The sequence below is a fragment of the Ixodes scapularis genome, unplaced genomic scaffold (genome assembly GCF_016920785.2).
Source record: "Ixodes scapularis isolate PalLabHiFi unplaced genomic scaffold, ASM1692078v2 PGA_scaffold1__304_contigs__length_218370807, whole genome shotgun sequence".
NCBI classification, from domain to species: domain Eukaryota; kingdom Metazoa; phylum Arthropoda; class Arachnida; order Ixodida; family Ixodidae; genus Ixodes; species Ixodes scapularis.
In genome coordinates this window covers 109,888,667-109,908,699 of record NW_024609846.1, presented here as the reverse complement: position 1 = coordinate 109,908,699, position 20,033 = coordinate 109,888,667, and the positions used below count along the sequence as shown (strand labels likewise).

Sequence of the window (20,033 nt, the reverse complement as noted above, 5' to 3'; positions counted from 1 at the left end):
TGCTCCTCAGAAGATCCAAGGCCAAGTGGGCCCAGCTACCTAAAGGCTGGACGATGGATCCACCTGGCATGCGTCCAAGTTAACGCATACAACTCTTCAACCTTCATCAACTAGAACATCTTGGTTCCGGGAAGATTTGGTCCTCCCGGACCGTCCTTTTTCCTCTGCAGTTGTTCCGCCTGCAGTCCGGCCAGATCCCCCAGAGCTGCCTGTTCCTGTTCTTGGTCCGGCCAGCCCGGACACCACCAATCCAGACCCCGAGGGTCCACAACCAGCCTCAAGCTCGAGTCCCGGGGCCCACCCTCCTCTTCCTGAGCGTTCCGTTCCAGCTGGGAGTCCCCTCCGCGAGGGTCCTGCAGAGGTCGGGGAAACGTCTCCAGACAACAGCTGGTCAGCCAGCCGCACAGAAACGGCTACTCAGGGTGCTACTTCGAGCACCTTCTGTGACAGTCCAACAGTGCTGGTGCCATCACCTGTGAGTGTGTCTTCAACACCACCAGTCACAACACAGCCCGCATCTCCCAGACCGGAGCCTCCTGAGCCTCAAGATGTGGATGTTTCAGCGCCCCAGCATCAAGGTCGTCCGCAACGCTTACGCGGACTGCCACAACGATTTAAAGATTACTTAGTGAACTGGTAGGAAACCAGCCCTACATTAAAGGAACTCTTAGACTAATTTTAAAGAGCGCATACTAATGGACATTACTTCAAACCCACCTGAGTGAATTATTTTTTCTTTGTGTGGTGACAACAGACATTTAGAAGACAACTATTTTCAGTGCTAGTACATGTCCATGAACATTTTTTTAAGTGAACTGTTCGTTTTTATTTCCTGCAGCATGCCGTGAGCAGTGTAATGTTGGCTCCTCGCCGAGTGTCTTACCCCAATTTGTGTTTCATTTGCCAAATATCTTTAGCCCAATTTCATTTTTGCCCTAAGGTTTCAGCCTTACGAGATGTCATGTTTTACACTGCATTCGTCGCGTCGCTTAGGCGCCATTGTCGTAATTGTCAAACTACGCTTTGCATTTTCCGATTTTTGTCGCCATTTAACACTTTAGCTGATACTGCCAGTTGTCTTTTCTTTCCCCTGTGATGTTTGCTTTTGTCTCAGAGGCTATAGCTGCTTGCTTTTGTACAAGACAGCCTTCCCATTTTTCTCCGAAGAGAGGGAAGGATAGGTATTTATTTTTTTTTTAAGGAAGGAAAGTGTAGTATTTCAATTTTTTTCATTTAAGTCACTCGCCACACTAACTAGATGGCGCCACTAACTGCCACAGCAATACCCGTGGCCAGGCGGCGCTAGTGTACACCCATCGGGCCGTGCCCCCGGGTTGTTCCCCCTGAATAAAGAGAGTACGTGTTTGGACCCTGACGCAACACGACGTCTCCTCTCTTCCGGGCGTTCCCGCCCTTGGGCCTTGCCGGCGTTCACCTCATGTGAGACCGTCTCTTCCGCAGGCCCAGGTAGGCCCTGCGTTCTTTTTTTTATTTTCACGGGTGACCGATTTTAATTACTACATGCTTCTTTGTGGATTTGTGTACGGCCTTGAAATTTTAGTGCTCATGGTTTGTGAGAAGCCTCTTGTAACTGATGTAATCGCAAGCGGACGAGGGCTATTGCACCCTTTACTCTATCAACTGACTTTTGTATGAAGTTCGGACGTCATACCACCACTGCACTATCTTTAAAGCGTTATGATTCACCCCGTGATACGGTGAATGTACGTGGGGACCTACGTTTTCTCTGGAACTAGATGTGCGCAGCGACGGTATCCTGCTGACTAAGCATACTGGACTAGGTATCGATCAACGCCAAAAGTCGCTTGCGGCGTGGGCGAAATGGATTCAACGCACTTTAGACTGACCGCATAAATCAGGCTCTTAACTTTATCGCTCTCGGATTTACTAGAGAGAAGCCTGAGGTTGGTGTAAGCTTTTGCTAAAATTGTGGAAAAGTCGGCTCACCTGAGTAAATCAACAAAAATCAAACAACTATGTTTTCCCTGTACATCGTATATACATTAAACACATGTGTAACTGTGGCGCTCATTTGAGCCAAATGAAGTGAAGAATAGGTAAGCCATTTCTATTTTTCTTTCAATTTTAAAAACTTTTCAGTCGTAGGAAACGTCATAATGGCCCGAAAAAATTTTATGATGATTTTAAGATAAAAGTTTTACCGGTAAATGTTCCGAAACCACATCAGTTTTAGAGCACAGCTCTTAGGCGCCCGTTTGCGGCTTGAGCGGCGTCGCCGTCGACGTCGGCGTAACTGCGCGGTGCATTATGGGACGCGTGACGTCATTGACGACGTCACTGATGACGTCATCGGCATCCGCATTGTCATCGTCCTGATGACGTCATCAGTGACGTCACTGATTACGTCATCGGCATCGTCCCTGATGACGTCATCAGTGACGTCACTGATGATGTGATCGACATCCGCATCGTCATCGTCACTAATGAAGTCATCAGTGACGTCACTGATGACGTCATCGGCGTCCACATTGTCATCGTCACTGATTACGTCATCGTCACGTGACCTCATAGGGGTCACGTGACCCCCCTAAGGTCACGTGCCCCTCATGAGGCGACGCCGACGCCGCTCCGAGGGAGGAGTAGCAGACCGGATGAGGAGGTGAGAGGAAGGATATGCCTTCCCTTCGGTACCCTTCTCCTCCTCCTCCTCAAGAGCTGCGCTCTAATTCGGCGTTACAGGGAGTTGGAAACGGCTTTCATTTTTTTATTTTCTTTCTTTTGACCCCAGAGTTTTTATGTATTCACATTCTCAATAAATATAATGCACCAGCTCCATGCGCCTCCGCCGTAACTAACAAGCACCAAGTTAAGAAACCGATTTATGCAGTCAGCGGTCAGTTTAAAGTGCGTTCAAACCGGTTCGCCCACGCTGTACTTATCACCCAACGCCCGAATGCAGTCGACACTACAATTTGTTGGAAGAAATTAAGCAGTGGCATAAGTGCATCTTCAGGATGTTCATCCTCTTTGTACGAAGGGAGTACGAACACAAGTTTCTAGATATGAGGTTCATACAAGGAGCGGCATTCTTTAAAGCGCCGACTGCGTGACGGTGGAGATTTTAGGACGCGCATGGCGGCGCACAGCAGAAGAGTTAGCTGAAAGACCCATTTTTGTACCAACGGATTGTGCTTCGTCATCCGTCTGGTTGCCGTTCCTTGTAAAAAGAAGCAACAAGGGACTTCACGAATAGTGGTTCGAATTGAATTTCGTTGCGTCATTTATAGCTTTCACAGCGGTAGGGGAAACCAAGACCTACCGGTTCCTTGCAGCGTCGATGCTGAGATTGACGCGGTGCTATTCGATTCGAACCACTATTGGCACACCCTCACTTCGTATGTTTGCTATCATCGACTCAATCAATCGAGCACGATGAGGCGCCGTGACCCCGCGCTTTTTTCTTGCCTGATTGGTGGAGCCGAGGATAGCGAACCGACAATAAAAATAATCGAGTGCCGTAACGATACACTTCTTGCATTGTCTGATTGGGTAGTTTTCTTAGATGGTTCTTGCCGTCCCGCAACGCTATCCGCAACCAGCTAAGGAACCCGGAAATCTAAACTCAAGGCCGTGGGCGCGCATACGTAGTAGCGGCTTCTTCTATACGGAGGGCTTAGCGGAGGAGGAAACGCGGTCTACGGAAACTCCCTATTGACTCCGTTGGACCGTAGCGTTTGCTGCGATCGGATATAAGTATAATAATGTCGAAACAAGTATGTCTCCCTGCCGATGATCGACTTCATACTAAGTATAATGGACAAAATATGACTCACCGCCGACGGTTTTCTCCGGACTACGAATGCTGGACTAAGTATGGCTTGCCACCAACTAGACGGCGGGTTTCACAGCGTTCGCCAGACTAAATTTACGCGCTATTATTGGAGAATGATCGATTATACCATTCTTACGCATAATTCACTCTTATGGTGAAATAATGGAGTGTAAAAATTTAGAAAATATTCCAAACCGGAAGTGTGCCAGGGATATCGAGTGCATGGTGGCACTCAGTTTGTTGCAGAACATAAAAAAGGGCGAATACATAGCAACGGGTGCTGGCTTCCATACCTCACTTTGACGTAAACGCGTTGCGGCGCAGCGCCGGTCGCATCTAATCGGTCCAGATTGATCCAGACCTTCGCGCGCGGTGAGCCTTGCGCCTAGCGCCGAGCCGTGCAAAAGCAAATATGGCGACCGTTCGTTTGGTTTGTTCGGTTTGGGTTCGGTGCTGTGTTTTGTTGTGTGCAGTTAGAACGCTCTCGTGAGAATGTTCTGGTCATCTGCGAAGTTATTCGAAATCAAATGAGTGACACGGATTACGTTTTGAAATCACCATTTAACTAGCATCAGGCGGGTCTTCACCAACAGCAACGACAGAGCCGAAAAGTGGCAGTATGACCCTGAGCGAGATTGGTTTGGGGGTTTGAGGGCAAGGTGGGAAATTTGTTTGCCGAAATGTTGCTGCCACAGCCTATAAATAAGTTAACACGAGGGGTTTTGGAACGATGCCGAGAGGGTGCACTTTTTACAGAAGTGACCTTAAGCGTCGCCAAGTTCGTCGTGACAGTCACTGGATGCCGCCGGGAGACGAAGAAGCGTGTGGTGTGTTTAGGAATTTCTCTGCTGGGTTAGTATATTGAACTGCGTTGGATGGTATTGACTTCCATGCATATTGTTTTATATTGCTCGGAGATAACGCTTTGTCACTGCTCATTACAATCTTTCGGTCATAACACCTGATAATTATTTCATTCGGTGCGACTTCCTTGGCGTAAAGTGAATAAAACATCTCCGTGCACTTTCGAACGAAAGCGCCAAGTGTCTCATGCAAACTGGACGTGTCTCAAACAAGCAATTTGTGCTAGCCTTTTCTGTTTAGCCTGGGCAAGGAGGTTACAATGGGCAGGAGGTGGCGTCCATATCCTCCATACATAGAGCGAAGTGTAACGGAAGGTTGGCGTGCCGCGAAATGTCTTTTTATTATCTCGGCTATTGGGATGATTTATTTCCTGTGCCCTTTTTCTTTTACAAAGTTCTCGATATTGTTCTATAGTTTCCGTAATTTTCATAATGATTAATATATTCAGTTCACAGACGCCGTCATCAAAATATGGGGCAAACATCCGCGTTGCAATGGCATTGCCGTGGCAACGTGGTTGTTTGCCTCACAACTCCATGGCGCCTCGGCTGAATTCGTGCCGAACAGGCGAGATTTGGAGTTCAGCACTTGCATGACCAGTAGAAAGTCAAGGTGTAGCGGACGTTCTCGACACCGTGCCTGGAGCGTTGTCTAGAGAGAGTCGTCATAGCGCGGCATTTGAAAGCGAAGTTGTCGGTCGTCGTACGCATGAACGCTGAGAATGGCACCGCGGGTTGAGAATGCCGTACAGGCCCCGCTTCCAGGAGGTGTTGGTTTCCCTCCGCCATGATGACAATGCGGGTTTGCATTGAAACTTCTTATGGTGCGCCGACCGTATCGAACGCCACGGCCGTGACAGCGAGCAGACGAAGCAGACCGCAGGAACGGACCAGACGTGGCTAAGGCTAAAGCAGTCGACAAAGCGGCAAGCAGTCGATGAAAGCTTGATTGCATTTACGTTGGACAAGATTGCGTCGGTACGCAATGCCGTCTGGGATTTGGTTCTTTTTCTGCCGTCGGTGGGCATGCCGTCATGCCTGGTCCTGCCCTATTTAAACGTCCATGAGTCTGGGCCTCTACGTCAACGAGGTAGAGGGGTGTTATGTAGGGGCTGGCAAGCTGGCGCCCATCGGCTCGTGAATTCCAAGGGACAGGATGGCGGGACTGGGCAGAGCGGTTGAAATTATTCTTCCAGGCAAACGACATAACGGACCACGGGAAGAAGAGAGCCCTGCTGCTGACCCTTTGTGGCGCGAAAACCTACGACACTGTGCAAGCGCTAACGGCGCCGAGGAAGCCCGGCGAAGTTGCCTTTGAAAGCATCCTGTCCATGCTCCAACAACATTACGATCCCCGGGCGTCAGAACTATGCAGCCGAAGCAAATTCCAACGACGCGACCAGGCGAGTCGATCGCTACCTATGTTGAGAAATTAAAGAAATTAGCTGGCAACTGCGATTTCGGCGTGCTGGCACCTCTCTCGGTGGCCACAACTAGCGCCGGAGAATCAACCGCTTCAAACAGGGTTGAAGGACGAGCGGCCGCCGCCCATTTGACAATGAATCCAACCGTGCTGCCGTTGGATGTAATGCTGAGAGACCGTTTGGTGTGCGGTGTGCAAGATAAGCGTCTGCACCAACGACGTTTTCGCAGAGCAAACACTCATGTTCAAGCAAGCATACGACATGGCAACAAGGCTGGAATGTGCGGTAAAACAGCAGCAGGAGCTTAAAACTCCCAAGACGGAACTGCACAGGGTCACACAACCACAGCCTACGAAACAGACCCCGGATCGAGGTAAAACGCAACCGCATCCACGGTGTTACCGCTGCCATGGACGGCACAGTCAAGACAGTTGCCCATTCATCAGGGTAGCTTGCCGTTCCTGTAAAAAAATAGGACATATCCAAAAGGCTTGTCGAAACAAGATGACGACTGGCACAGGTGGCTCAACCCATCAGATGGAATCCGGCGCTGAAGAGGACGCCCTAGAATCACAAAGTGGAGCTTCTGTTAAAAGCTACGGATAGGACATGCAAGAGCTCAACGCACAACTTCCAACCACTTTCGTTCCCAAGTACCTGGTGAGTCTCAAGGTCGAGCGAAAGCTACTAGAATTCGAGGTAGACTCAGGAGCAGAATTTACGGTAATCAGTGAGGCCTCCTACCGGAAGCTGTGGCCGGCGAGACCTCCGTACCTGCGGAAAGAGAACGTCACCGTTCGGACATGGACCGGCGAAGGCTTGAGTGTCCATGGCTCAGCTGAAGTGCATGTGAGACATAAGTCCAAGGACTTCGTTCTACCGCTTGTTGTAACAAGTGGAACAGAATGCAACTTGATGAGCAGAAATTGGTTTCCATCGCTAAAGATCCAGGTCAGCGGGATACACCATCTTTTGCCAGACAAAGCAGTCCAGAAGGTTCTCAGTGAACACAAAGCGGTTATCAAGTCCGACATCACAGGGTACAACGGCCCACCTTTTCAGCTGCAAATGAAGGTGCCAGCAACCCCAAGATTACTCAAGTACCTTTCGCCCTGCGTGCTGTCGTGGAATGCGAACTGAAGGCATTGAAAAAGCAGGGCATCCTGGAAAAGGTGCAACATTCAATATGGGCCAGGCCCGTGGTAGTGGTTAGAGAGGCGTATGGTTCGGTGAAACTCTGCGGGGACTACCGCAGCATGGTGAACAATGCAGCGAAGCCGGTGGCCTAACCGCTGCCGAAACCCACTGAAGGCTTTTCTAACCTCCGGGTGGCACAGCCTTCCGGACGCTGGACCTTGAGCAGGCTTATCAACAGCTAGGGGTGAGAGATGACACGGCTGAGGTGCTGACAATCAACACCATCAAGGGGCTGTATCGAGTGAAGAGACTTCCTTTCGGGGTGGCGGCAGCTCCTGCAATCTTCCGAAAGTCACGGACAGAACATTAGCAGGCATCTCAGGAGTCAGTGCGTACCTAGACGACAATATCATCAGCGGGGAGACTGCGGAAGAACATACCTATCAACTCGATCAAGTATTGACGAGACTAGAAGATGCAGGACTAAGACTAAAGGAAACCAAGTGCCGCTTCGGGGTGAGTGAAGTAAAATTTCTTGGCCACCTCATCAATGCGGACGGCATACATCCCATGCAGCACAACATTCAGACCGTAGTACAGGCGCCCGATCCAAGGAACAAGACAGAGTTGCAATTCTTTTTAGGACTGCTAACGTTTTATGACAGATTTCTCGAGAATAGAGCAACGGATGCGAAAGAGCTCTATAACCTACTGGAACAGAAGACAGAGTGGCTGTGGGAGGAAAACCACCGCGAGGCTTTCCAGAAGTTGAAGGATCTGGTGCTGTAGTATACTGTACTGGCAGACCATGACGAAAGAAAACCACTGCTGTTGTCCTGCGACACTTAGCCTTACGATGTGGGTGCTGTACTATCACAGTTGGACTCCGACGGCCGAGAGGCTCCGATTGCGTTTGCGTCCAGGAAACTCCAGGGGAACCGCTGAGCGCAATTACTCACAACTTGACTGAGAGGGCCTAGCCAATGTGTACCGAGTCAGCCATTTTCATCAGTATGTCGCGGGCAAAGCATGATAATCGACACAGATCATGAACCACTTTTTGGCACCCTAGGAGCTGACAAGCCCGCTCCACAAGTGTTGTCACCGCGGATAACCAGATGGTGCGCAAAATTGACCGCTTATAAGCATGAACTAATGTACAGGCCAGGAAACCATCATCAGAATGCGGACGCTGTAAGCCAACTTTTCATGTCCACCATGGGGGAGGAACCAGAATTACAAGGAGACATCCTGATGTTTGAAGCCTTGACCCGCCCTCCGCTCTCCGCAGACCAAGTAGCCGGGGAGACAGCACGTGACGCCGCTCTGGTAACCATATATACCAGGCACTACAAGAAGGCACTCTGCATCGGTGTCAGTCCTAGAGCACGCGCAGTACAGAAGTAAAGCGGCAGAGTTGTCGAAACACAGAGGATGCGTAAGCTGGAGAACACGAGTCCTGATTCCTAACCACCTGAGAAGAGACACGATGGCTCTAATTCACTCGGGACATCGCGGAATTGTCGCGATAAAAGCTTGCGCTCGCAGCTACGTTTGTTGCCCCGGAATTGACGCCGATATTGAAATATGAGTCGCTGCATGTAGTACCTGCCAGATACAAAGGAGGTCACCTGCGAAGGAACTTACCCCTGTATGGAATAGGCCAACCGAGCCACGAGACACTGTTCACCTGGACTTCACAGGTCCTGTCGTGGGTCATGTTTTTCTGGTTGTGGTGGACGCGTTCACGAAGTGGCTGCAAGTGCGCGTGGTCCGCAACATGAGGTCTGCCGTCATCATTAAAGAATTACGGACCACCTTTGCAACGTTTTGTCCACCAAGGAAGATTGTGTCGCACAATGGCGCGGGCTAGTTTTCGAGGAGATGAAATCATTTTACCGAAACAACGGGATCATCGCTGTAAAAGGTGCACCGTACCATCCCGCATCTAATGGCCAGGCGGAGCGCATGGTACAGGAGCGAAAATTTGCACTCGGGAAGAAAGGAAAGAAGTAGTTGAATTGTGTGCTGGCCACGTTTTATTCAAACGGCAGACTAGTATTCACGTTGCAACGGGAGAAACGCCAGCATGGTTGCTTTATGGCAGGAAACTTCCATCAGCTCTGGAGCGATTAAAAACTGTAGCTCCTGAAGAGCCAGCGAGCACGGAAAGTGTCGCTAACGCACAAAAACTGAGCGTGGGACAGTCGGTCTGGACTAAGAAGTTTCCACACGGCAAAGGCTGGTTTCCTGCCGTAATTGAACGTCAGATGGGCCTCCGTTCATGGATGGTGAACATAGATGAAGGTTCGGTACGTCGTCATACCAACCGCGTACGTCAACGATGGACAACAGCCAACGCTCAACAAGAAGCTAAGACTCCGTCTCCTGTGTGGGACCTCGGGATTGACCAGAGCCCAACTCCACCAAGGGCACCATCTCCCGGTAAAGATAGTCCAGCTCGACTACACGCACCACCCCAGTGATACAGTAGCAGGCCGGCGGTCGCGAACCAGCGTCAGCTTCTTCGACGGCAGACGCTGGAACGTTCACTGGTATCCGGAGGGGCACTTGAGCACGACGACAAACGCAACGCTACGAGAGCCACGACTAGTTGGAGGGGGTGTTATGTAGCGGCTGGCAAGCTGGCGCCCATCGGCTTGTGACCATTGGCTGCGCACGCACCGGCGTTTAAGACCCGCGTGGCACGAGCAGACAAACGACAGGCTGGGAACGTAGCGCCAGGCTCCATCGGAGGCTCCATCGGAATAAACCGATGAGGCAACCTTCTAATATCTACATCTCATATTTAACAAGGGGCTTAGAGCGACAAACTGGTATTCCGGTCACTAGGCAAAAGTGACCCACCATTTGGCTGTCGCCATGCTGTACAACAAAAACTACTAGACACGCTACAGTACCAAATACTGAGGCTTTTACGCAAAAGTGAGCCGAGATTTGTATTGCGCGATCTCTGTAAAAAACATTACCTATTTTTTCAATACTGTTAGCCCTAGAGATCAGTGTCTAGCTCCGATAAAAAAAAAATACAACAGGCCGGCTGACAGCATCTAGCATCTATTGCGAAGGTGGCCTGGTTTTTGTCGTAAAAGCACATTTTAGTCTTAAAACAAACTTAACATAACTAATCTCGTCGGTACTGTTATTAAGGATCAGTAAGCCATTTTAGTGCATAGTACTTTGTTAATATCTAGGCGTAAAACTGGAACTTCACGCGTGAAGTGGTAAAACATGTTCAACATGGTGGCGGCCAATTTGGGATCGCTTACGGCGGCCAATTTGGGATCGCTTACAGCAGCCAGTTTATCGCTCTAAAGCCCTTTACCTCGTTGCTCCATGTCTACAACTTGGTAGCGGGGTTCAGTGGTCCATATACGTTCTCCGGTATGTTTTCTCCTGAACTGGCACGCCGTGCGCTTCCAGTTCTGATAGCGAAGCTGGCCACGTTGCATTTCTATTTTTAATTAATTTTTATTATTGACTAAAAAAACGGTGATCCGTCTTTTTTTAAATTTCAGCTTGTTTGGGTAGAAAAGAAAAGCGGAGTCTGCGTTGCTATTGCTGGGAACTTACCTTTCGCGGTAATGTTTTCTTCGACATTAATACATTAATAGTAATATAATGGTAACATATGCGCCGGTTTTACATGTTTTAATTGTATTATGAATACTTAATTTATATTTTGGGAATAAATAGTGTGTTTTAAAGCGAAGTACTGCCATTCGCTCTACGTTCGATGCCAATGGTGGCCTAGCTACTATCTCCGTCGCGCGACCCCTGATTTCTATAAGAATTGCTGGACTGCGCTTCCCCCTTCCGCGACTGCGGTCACCAAACGGTCATCTTGCATGCAAAAAAAAAAACGCATTTCTGGAGAGTTGCACAGGCTGGCGCCCGCAAGCTGAAGAAACGGTTTCTGCTCGTCTGTCGTGACTCGCCGAAGGAGTTTTTAAAACATTTCTGGAAAGTGTGAGAGGGGCCTTTGAGAACACGTGGAGACTTTTACAGAAGCACTGCGCCGCAAGAAAAAGGCACAAGTCGTGGAAAGCAAGTATCACCGGTCTCGTGGCGTGATCAAAGCTTCCTTGGCACGTCGAAGTGCTGTCTCTCTGTGCCTTCGCACGCTTGGACACCAATCAAGAATCGACGCAACGGTAAAGTTTGAAGGTCTCTCGCGCGTAGACGTCTTTGCAGCATATATCGGCCACGGAGTTCTGGACCGTCCAGCTGTTCCTGCGAAAATTCCTATCAATAAGGGGGGAAAAATCCAGGGTTGCTATTATTCACTATTAACCATGGCTATGCTCCAAATTCACTTGAATGGATCACATGGTAGCACAGATAGAGCAACGCTGCGGAGCAAGGTACGTTTTCGAACACAAAAGTAAAAAACGGCGAGATAGAAATGTTCTTGAAACGTGGCCCATATGCTCGTGTGCTCCCTGTCGCTGTTACCGCCACCGTAACCACCTCCCCTATTCCGACGCCACTGGATCAAGCTCCTTTCTGGACCGTAAGTAAGTAAAAAAGCTTTGATCACGCCGCGAGACCGGCGAAACTTTCTTTCGGTGAGTTGTGCCCTTTTCTTGTGGCGCTGCGCTTTCGTAAACAGTTTGGATTGCAGCAATCGACACTTTTGCACACGGTTAAGAAATCTGGAGACCCTCCGGATTTCTTAACAAAGCGCACAGACTTCTTCACGAAGAATCAAGTGTTTTCACACATTTTCGGATAGGCCCACCTGGAAAATGACGCATATGTCGCTTCTGTTGACAAAACTGACAACTGCATTTATTTACACATTCGGACATGCGCAATTCCGAAGCCGCCGCTAAAATTCTTTCACGGGTAAAAAAAAAATCAATGAAATGATGCGATGGTATGCAGTTTATTGTAAAATAATGTCGAGGAGAGCGAAAAAAACTGGCTTTGCAATCTGTTAGCCACGAGAGAGGACTGACTATCTCACCAACCCCGGCTGGGAGGTTGGGGATGCTCTGGCAAGTGAGTGGGTACTGTTAGAAACTGTCTGTTTTTTTTTTTCCCGTCCTTGGTAACTGAGGGCCCGCGTGGCTGCATTAATGTCGCGCAAAACTGCCCGCATACTAAGGGGTTGTGAGGAATCAAAAGGGTTTTGAAAGAGTTTGTTTGATACTTACGTAAATCACGTTTGAATGAGGATTCCTATCGTCCATGTCTATTAATAAACGAACAAATCGAACAAAAGATGATTGGTTGAGTAGTTGAGTGTAGTTTTCATAAGGTGATTCTTCTTCATTCAGTAGTGGCCACTTGGTAAAGCCATATTTCTTAAGCAGCTGCAGCAGGTCATTAAATTTCTCTGTTTCGTTGGCAGCTGTTTGACATACAAAATAATCAAATATGATGAGGTACATGTAAAATGTTGACAAAGCTTCTTTTAAATGCAAGATCATTTCTACGGTCTCAAAACCGCGAGATCGTGTACGGCTGTTCACCGTCGCGTCTATATGTATCAAGTCTAGCCGGAAAACCTAAAATAGTGTGATATTATACACCAACTCAAGTTAGACGCTTACTGTAGCTGGGAGCGTTTTCCCGATAAATATTGCGGGGAAGTCAAAATTGGTTCTCTCGCACTGTGCTAGGATAGCACGGCAGCGCCGAGATTTACGAATGCGGGAAAAGGAGCAAATGATCTCAGTTAATATCGTATTACTGTTCGTTTGGCAGCATCCAGAGAGAATGCCCATATTCGTAAATCCGAGACAGCAAAAAATTGAAAACTCTGGTCGGTGCATAGGTGTACTATGCTGCATTAATTAATCTAGAACTACGTGGGGATGGCACGAGAAATGAGAGGGGTTGGGGTGGGTGTAAGAAAGGCCGTGCTTTGTCCACTCATTCCATATGTGCTTTTGTGGCAGCTGGAGATACGTCCAGGGACTCGTGCCGCATGACTATGGTGGGTGCGCAAGAAGCAACGTTGGCAAGATGTGAATGCCAGTGGCTCGGCGTCCCGTTGAAGCAATCTTACAGCACCCCGCGACGTCGTCTCCGGTTCGTATTTTCGGAATGGCGTGCAAAGTAAGTCGGCGGACAAAGCCTGGGTTTGCTATTGGGCTATTTCAAACACATGTTAAATTTTTTTTTCGGGAAAAGCACACCGGGATAAAGAGAGTTGGCGGCGCCTCCGTGGTGGATGCTATAACATGTTCGCCGAATCATTGGTGTACCATGGTGCGAGGAGTGCGTCGTCACGCATGAGAGCTCGCACGGGGATGAGGACGATTGGTCACATGCGCACTCGTCACGGGACGATTGGTCAAAGGACGATTCGTCGCATAGGAACATTCGTCACAGGATGACTCGTCATGTGGGCAACTGGTCACATCGATCGGCCAGGGGACGATAGTAAATCACAAATTTCAACGACTACCCACATTCGCTGATGAGGAGTTTCACGACTTCCCACTGTCACATAAACCAATGGTTAGGAAAACTAATCTTACAATACTCCGCTTTTACTTTTATTATATTACGAGGCTTCAGCAGGTTGATCTCAGTTGCTGGCTTGAACGAGCAATAATCCGACTCAGCCAAATCAGTTGTTACTTGTGCCTTGCATACCCCTATTCGACAAAATCAATAAGTATCGGAATTCTTTCTGCGGCATGTGTACGAGTACCCCTCGTGCAGCTGCATGGCTCCACCTCTCTTTGTTGCGATCACCTCCATCCTTTTTAAATGTAGTCCGAGTTAAAAAAAAGTCGCTCTTATATGGCCTCCGCATTCACCGTTTGGGACGGACCCAGAAACTAAAACGTCTGTTACAAATTCTTTGACCTTGAGAAGCGAAAGACATGCTAAGATAAGAGGTGACCCACTTTTTCAGGCCAAACCACCATTCAATGTTCGGGACCGAACCAGAAGCTAAAACGTTTGTTACAAATTCTTCGTATTTCAGAAGCCAAGCACATACTAAGATATGAGGTGAGCCACTTTGTCCGCCCGAACCAAATTGAGCAATACATTTTTTGGGGGACGAACTATTGTGGGACCGGTTGGCCGCGTGACGAGTCATCCTGTGACGAATGTTCCTGTGTGACGAATCGTCCTGTGACCAATCGTCCTGTGACGAGTGTGCATGTGACGAATGAACTGTATCCCGCTCGCACGATCCTTTTTTTTTTTTTTTACTTTTGCGTTCAAACTAACTACAAATTTATTTTCACGCTCGTGACGTCACTTCTGTGACCAAGTTTTTGTGACATCCCGTGACCAAGTTTTCGTGGCATCGTGTTTTAAGCCTTGCACCCCCTTCAAAATTTATTTTAGGTGCGGGACGTCACTTCCGTGACCAAGTTTTCGTGACATCGACTTCCTTACTTTGCACCCCCTTCCAAGCGCGTAAAAAGACGCAGTTATGCGAAACAAACAAACAACACACATTTTGTGTAGTATTCCTGTATTCCGGCATATTATTTGGAGCTTGTTTACCATCTTGTATGCGTATTTTCATTTGCAGGGAGAAGGCGTGGTTATATTTTGTGAAAATATAAATTTGCTTAATTAGGATATATATTCTTGACCAAATCGGTGGAGGAGCTGTTTACCGTATATCTTCTGCTTCAATTTAACACTAAGGACTAAATACATTATTTACAAATATTCAAAAATATTAATATGCAAGACTGTGCCATTGAGCTTTAAATTAAAATAAATCAAAATGAACAGAAATTTGGTTGATACACGAGAGGTAGGCATATCAGCTTTGGCTAAATTGTGTGAGTTGACGCCTGCCTTTTTATGATGACCATCAGTGTCTTTAGGATGAATAACCTCGCTGGATATGATTAATAATAAAGAAATGTGTTTGGATTATTTCAATGTTGAAATGTCTGTTTCCACCGGGTTCTACCAGCTTCAGCATGTTTAGAGTTTGGGTTTACATTTTTGTCGCTTCCTAGAAAAGTAAAAAAAAAAGATAAAAACTGGACATTTATTTAATGAAAAGCAGATTAATTTGATTTCAGTGAGAGCAGCTGAAAATAGTGATTTTATCACTAAATATATATTTAAACATGGCAGACTGATTGATTAATAAGTCAGACTAATAACAACCAACAATAAGTAATTACTGTAAATTTAAAGTACAGATTAATTATCAACTCTTTATGGATGTAAACTCCGTCATACTAGAACATTAAACAATTTGTCTTTTGACGCCCGCTAAAATTCCCTATATGCTGTTTTTTTCGGATTCTCGCTCGCTTGCAATAGGACATAACTTTCCTAGTTTTCGTTTCCTTCCTTCTTAATTTCGTGTTTTGATTCGCTTGCAATACGACACTACGTAACAGAGCATCGGGGCGTGAGATAGGTAGAAAGCTCAGTGCTCCGAGTTGCTCTGACGAGAAGTGCTTTCTGCTCGTGTTCAGCCTGATATGAATCATTCTTGCTTGATCGATACTTTGATTTCAGTACAAAACAGTGCACACAGAAAACATCACATGATAGATGAACGGTAAATCATACATATTTTCAGGATTATTTCTGCAGGAAAAGCTTGGTTTAAATTGTCATCGTGCAACTCGTCTGATTTAAATCACGATTTAACCCCATTCTGATCGTTATTTTCCAAACTGCTTCTCAGTCCAAAACTCATATTAAAACCTTAAACACCAAACAAAACGTAAAAAAAACCTAGCTTTATATATACACTTCAAAAACAAAAAAAAAACATGACGGAACCAAAATGAGATTTTTCCTTATGTCCATGAGAACGTGAATTCGTTGATTGTGGGCGAGTACAAAATTTAGAATCCCATTTGTGCATGTTTTGAAAGGGCACGTTTTAGATCAATCCATCGGTGTGGAAAATTTACTTGTTTGGAATTGACCCACAATGCATGTGTGTGTTACTAACGAATCATTTAAATTTACGGCAGCTAAAGCATTTTGCTAAATTCAGTGTGAGCACAAAATATAATGTGGGAGGTTTTGATGTGCGAAATCATTATTTCAGAAAGCGTTAAGATATTGTACGATGAGTTTGGTAATTATAATTCATAAACAAATTTATCCAACCATCAATTTAAAGACCACCCTTTGTGACTGACAGCGGGGAAAAAGCGCAAAGTATATATTAAGACCTTAGGGCTGCTTGAAATGCCCGTGGGTGTTAATTGCGGCTGATGTCACTCATAACGTAGACCTGCATGGACTAAGGCGCACTGACATGACCTCTGCTGGGAAAGCAGACTCTTGCAGATCTGTAAATTCTCACCATCACTATGTAGCGCGAAGTGGAAACAGCATAAAAAACACATTTTGAGTCGCCGTACAAATTAAAGCGCTAAATGATTTCGGAAAAAGAAAGAATGGGGTTTATTTTCATCAGATCTGAATAGCCATGTCCTGGACTTTCCGGTGTATATTTAAAAGACAAAAAATGGTGAAGATTTTTGGTGTGTATTATTTCCAGCAATGTATGTATATTGACGATATCTTCCCGAAGGACACTAAAAAGCGGTGATTCTCGGTGGAGAACTAATGAAATACCAAGCGTTAATTCTTAATGGGAAGGTTCTTGACAAAACAGTCTTATCAAATACAAAAAAAAATGTATAGTAATTGATGTTTCTTAGTTAATGTAGATATTGTGTTTTCGATACAAGCGGTTGTTGAGAGGTGCTTTCTGGTTTTTATGGGGAATGTATTCTTGACACTAACGGATATTAATTGTTGTTTTTTATAATGAAACTGGAAAGTCTATGGAGTATTTATAGTTGGCATCCCTGTTAAGGGGTTTATCTTTCTTCAAATAGGGGTTGTTTTATCTGAGTTTGCGTTCCCACCGATTTGGTGTCGTTCAGTAACAGTTTCTTGTGTCGTATATAAAAAAAGGCGGTTCACTGAGGCTAACGTTGAAAATTTGAAGCATTGGTTTGGATTCCCAACGTCCAGGGAGCAGCTAACCCTTTCTCTCAAAACGCACGCGTGTGCACCCGGCAGGCGCTTTGGATCATTTCGTGAATCTTGCCACTTCGCCGCCAGTGAGGACTCGGCATCGAAAAAAAGGGAATGCGATACTCTGGCTCCGCATTTAGTTCTTTTACCTTGAACAAGAAACTTACGTACTCTCACAAAGGCAGACTCTGTAGGCCAGGATAGCCTTATTAGTAGCATTCTGCGGCTCTTCTTCCTTAACCGTTGCGTTCAATAAAATATCTAGATATGAGAAAAATATTCAAGATTATTTCAATGTCAACCCTGTATGTTGTAAAGAAGAATGTAACTTAATTCAAATTAAGCTGTAACCACACTAAATTATTTAGTAGTCTTATCAAGTTTTCAAATCTATTCCCGGGCCACAAATCACGATTGATGGCATATATTTGCCAACAGGTTCACCAGATGGCGTAGCCATGATATTGAGAGACGCACCGATAAGTCTTTTTTTATGTTTTACGTTAAACTTTTGTGCGTGTATGCTCTCAAGGTAAATACACATTTTCTCGATCTTGTTCTGCAGTTAACAACCATAAGACTTTAATTATTAGGGTGTTATAACAAGAAATAAGATAACGGCAGCGGGTGCTTGTAAAATAATCTGAAAAAGAATCCTCCTGGGAGCCAGCAACTGGCAAAGATCATTTTGTTAGCGCTAAGCGTCTATGGTCGTTGACCGCTCAACAAAAACAAAGCGTGGCTTATGCTGTTCACACTTCCTGTATTGGGATTATTTCTCAGCGTTTTTATCGGGTGATGCCATAGACTCATTGGCTGTTGAGTCCTGACCAATAACGAGAGTTCCGAGCAAGTTAGGGGGAAAGCAAGTCGTCTGCCTTTTGCACAGGGTTGCGGGGACGTCAGAACGACGCCGAGCACCGATTGGTTTTGATTGAATTCAAAGGATGTAGTGGGTAGACCTGAATGCTAGATGCTTTGAGGTCTACCCACTATTTGTTTTCAATCAGCCAAAAAAAGCTCGGCGTTCTCACGTCATCGTAACCCCTCTGCAAGAAGCCGACAAATTTTTACTCCGCATTGGTTTATCATTAATAAAAAAAATCGATAAAACAAGAACAGAGCGAAACACGACACTGAGAAGCGCTTGTCTCTCATGTCTCTCATCTCATTTCTAGTCAAGGATGGTATGGTGATTTTTACAGTAAGACACGCGGGGCGTGACTTATTCTTCCAATGCCTCTTGTTATTCAGTGTTATTATTCGTTATTCGTTATTTGTTATTCGGTGTTCTGATTAGTTACTGCCGCAACCTCATGGGTTCTGGAGAGTTAATAATATTAGATAGATATTCTGACTATAATAAGACTGACATTTTGGGCAAACATAAAAAGCAGCAAACAAAACTAAACTGAAGGACGTATTCAAAAATTCAACAATCACATTAGCGATTGTCGAGTTTGAGTTTTGATCGTTGACCACGACATAATTGTTCTAAACAAGGGATTATAATGATCGACTTTACGGCTACACTTTTTTTTGATGGTACAAGGTAAAACCTCCTCCCTCTTCCCGAACAGGGGAATAAAGGACTAGGGATAGGGGGCGTATGCGCATCGACGCCCTCAGGGCAATATTTTCGTGTTTCCTCTTTTCTGTTTCGATTAAACTGTTCGTAGAAAGTCATTAACTCTTCGTGGTGTATTTTTCTTTTCCTTTCTTTGTCGTATCTTTGCGTTTTTTCAAGAAATACCTGTCAATCTGAGATTTTAATGCGGTTAATTTTTGTATTGCTTGTTTACTCCTTAACATAAACTATATTGGTTGGATGTATATATATTTACTGAATTCAGTACTCCAATAAAATTCAGTACGAAATACTCAAACTGGCTATCACGCTGCGGTATTCTCAGACTACGTAGTCACATTATTGTGCACTCTGGGTTAAGATTCATTTATGTGCGAAATCTTTTTTTTTCTCGCTGTTTAAGGTCACCCAACTAGACAAATAAGTTATATCAATAAAAGCGAAATATGCAGTGCATGATACTGATATAGAGTGCACTGATATGCAATGCATAGTAGATATTAAAAACTTGATTGTTTTCGACAAAGAGAGTCGTTGGGGTTTCAGAAGCGTCTTCTTCTCTCCTACTGAAATATTTCGCGATGTTCTCGCTTAGTTCGTTATTAGCACGGGTTGGTTTGATACGCCAAAAAAAAAAAAACGGAGGTTACTCTCGAAGTTCGCTCTTCTAATCAAAGTGCGCATGCTTCTGATTTTGAAGAGCCTGGATTTTGTTATTAGAGATTTCCAGGAAGTGGTCAAGATAATATCTACATAGTGGCGCGGAAGTAAATAAATAAAACAAACAAAAGACCAAAGGAAATATCAAAGCTACACTTGCGGTTTGAAGGACAGCTTAATTCTCTATTCTGAACGGGAAAACTTGGCATACTCGGTGCTTGGTACGTCCACCGTAATACTAAATAATATATGCGTTTAGCGACGAACGTGCTAGTGGAGTTCTAAAACAAAAACGCATATAAGATTGCTTTACATCTAAAAATAAACATGATTATAAATGGTACAAAGAGCATAGTTAACTTGCTTGCCCTCAAGCGGAACTAATGTGCATTTTGCGATTGTCTTTTCATGCCACATAGTCAACCAACGCGCCCAGTAAGCATCGAAGAAAACAGAAAAATTACACCTATTTGCCACCTTTTTTAACCCGCGCAAACATCAGGACATGCCCTTTGTTCTTGTGCGAATTCTGAAAGAAGAGACGTGCCGATATGTTTGGTCGCATTATTAAGAAA

The 20,033-nt window shown here is 45.7% G+C and overlaps 1 protein-coding gene across 1 annotated transcript in view; it reads right to left on the bottom strand.

The window, feature by feature from the left end:
• The window catches only part of LOC115324085 (neprilysin-4-like), a 155,384-nt gene that overhangs the window by 133,570 nt on the left and 1,781 nt on the right, over window positions 1-20,033 (bottom strand). The window contains exons 4-5 of the mRNA XM_040218150.1: window positions 17,382-17,471; window positions 12,419-12,615 (exon numbers count right to left, since the gene is read on the bottom strand). Of these exons, the coding sequence (XP_040074084.1) occupies window positions 12,419-12,615; window positions 17,382-17,471 (287 nt within the window). The remainder of the gene's footprint in view (window positions 1-12,418; window positions 12,616-17,381; window positions 17,472-20,033) is intronic.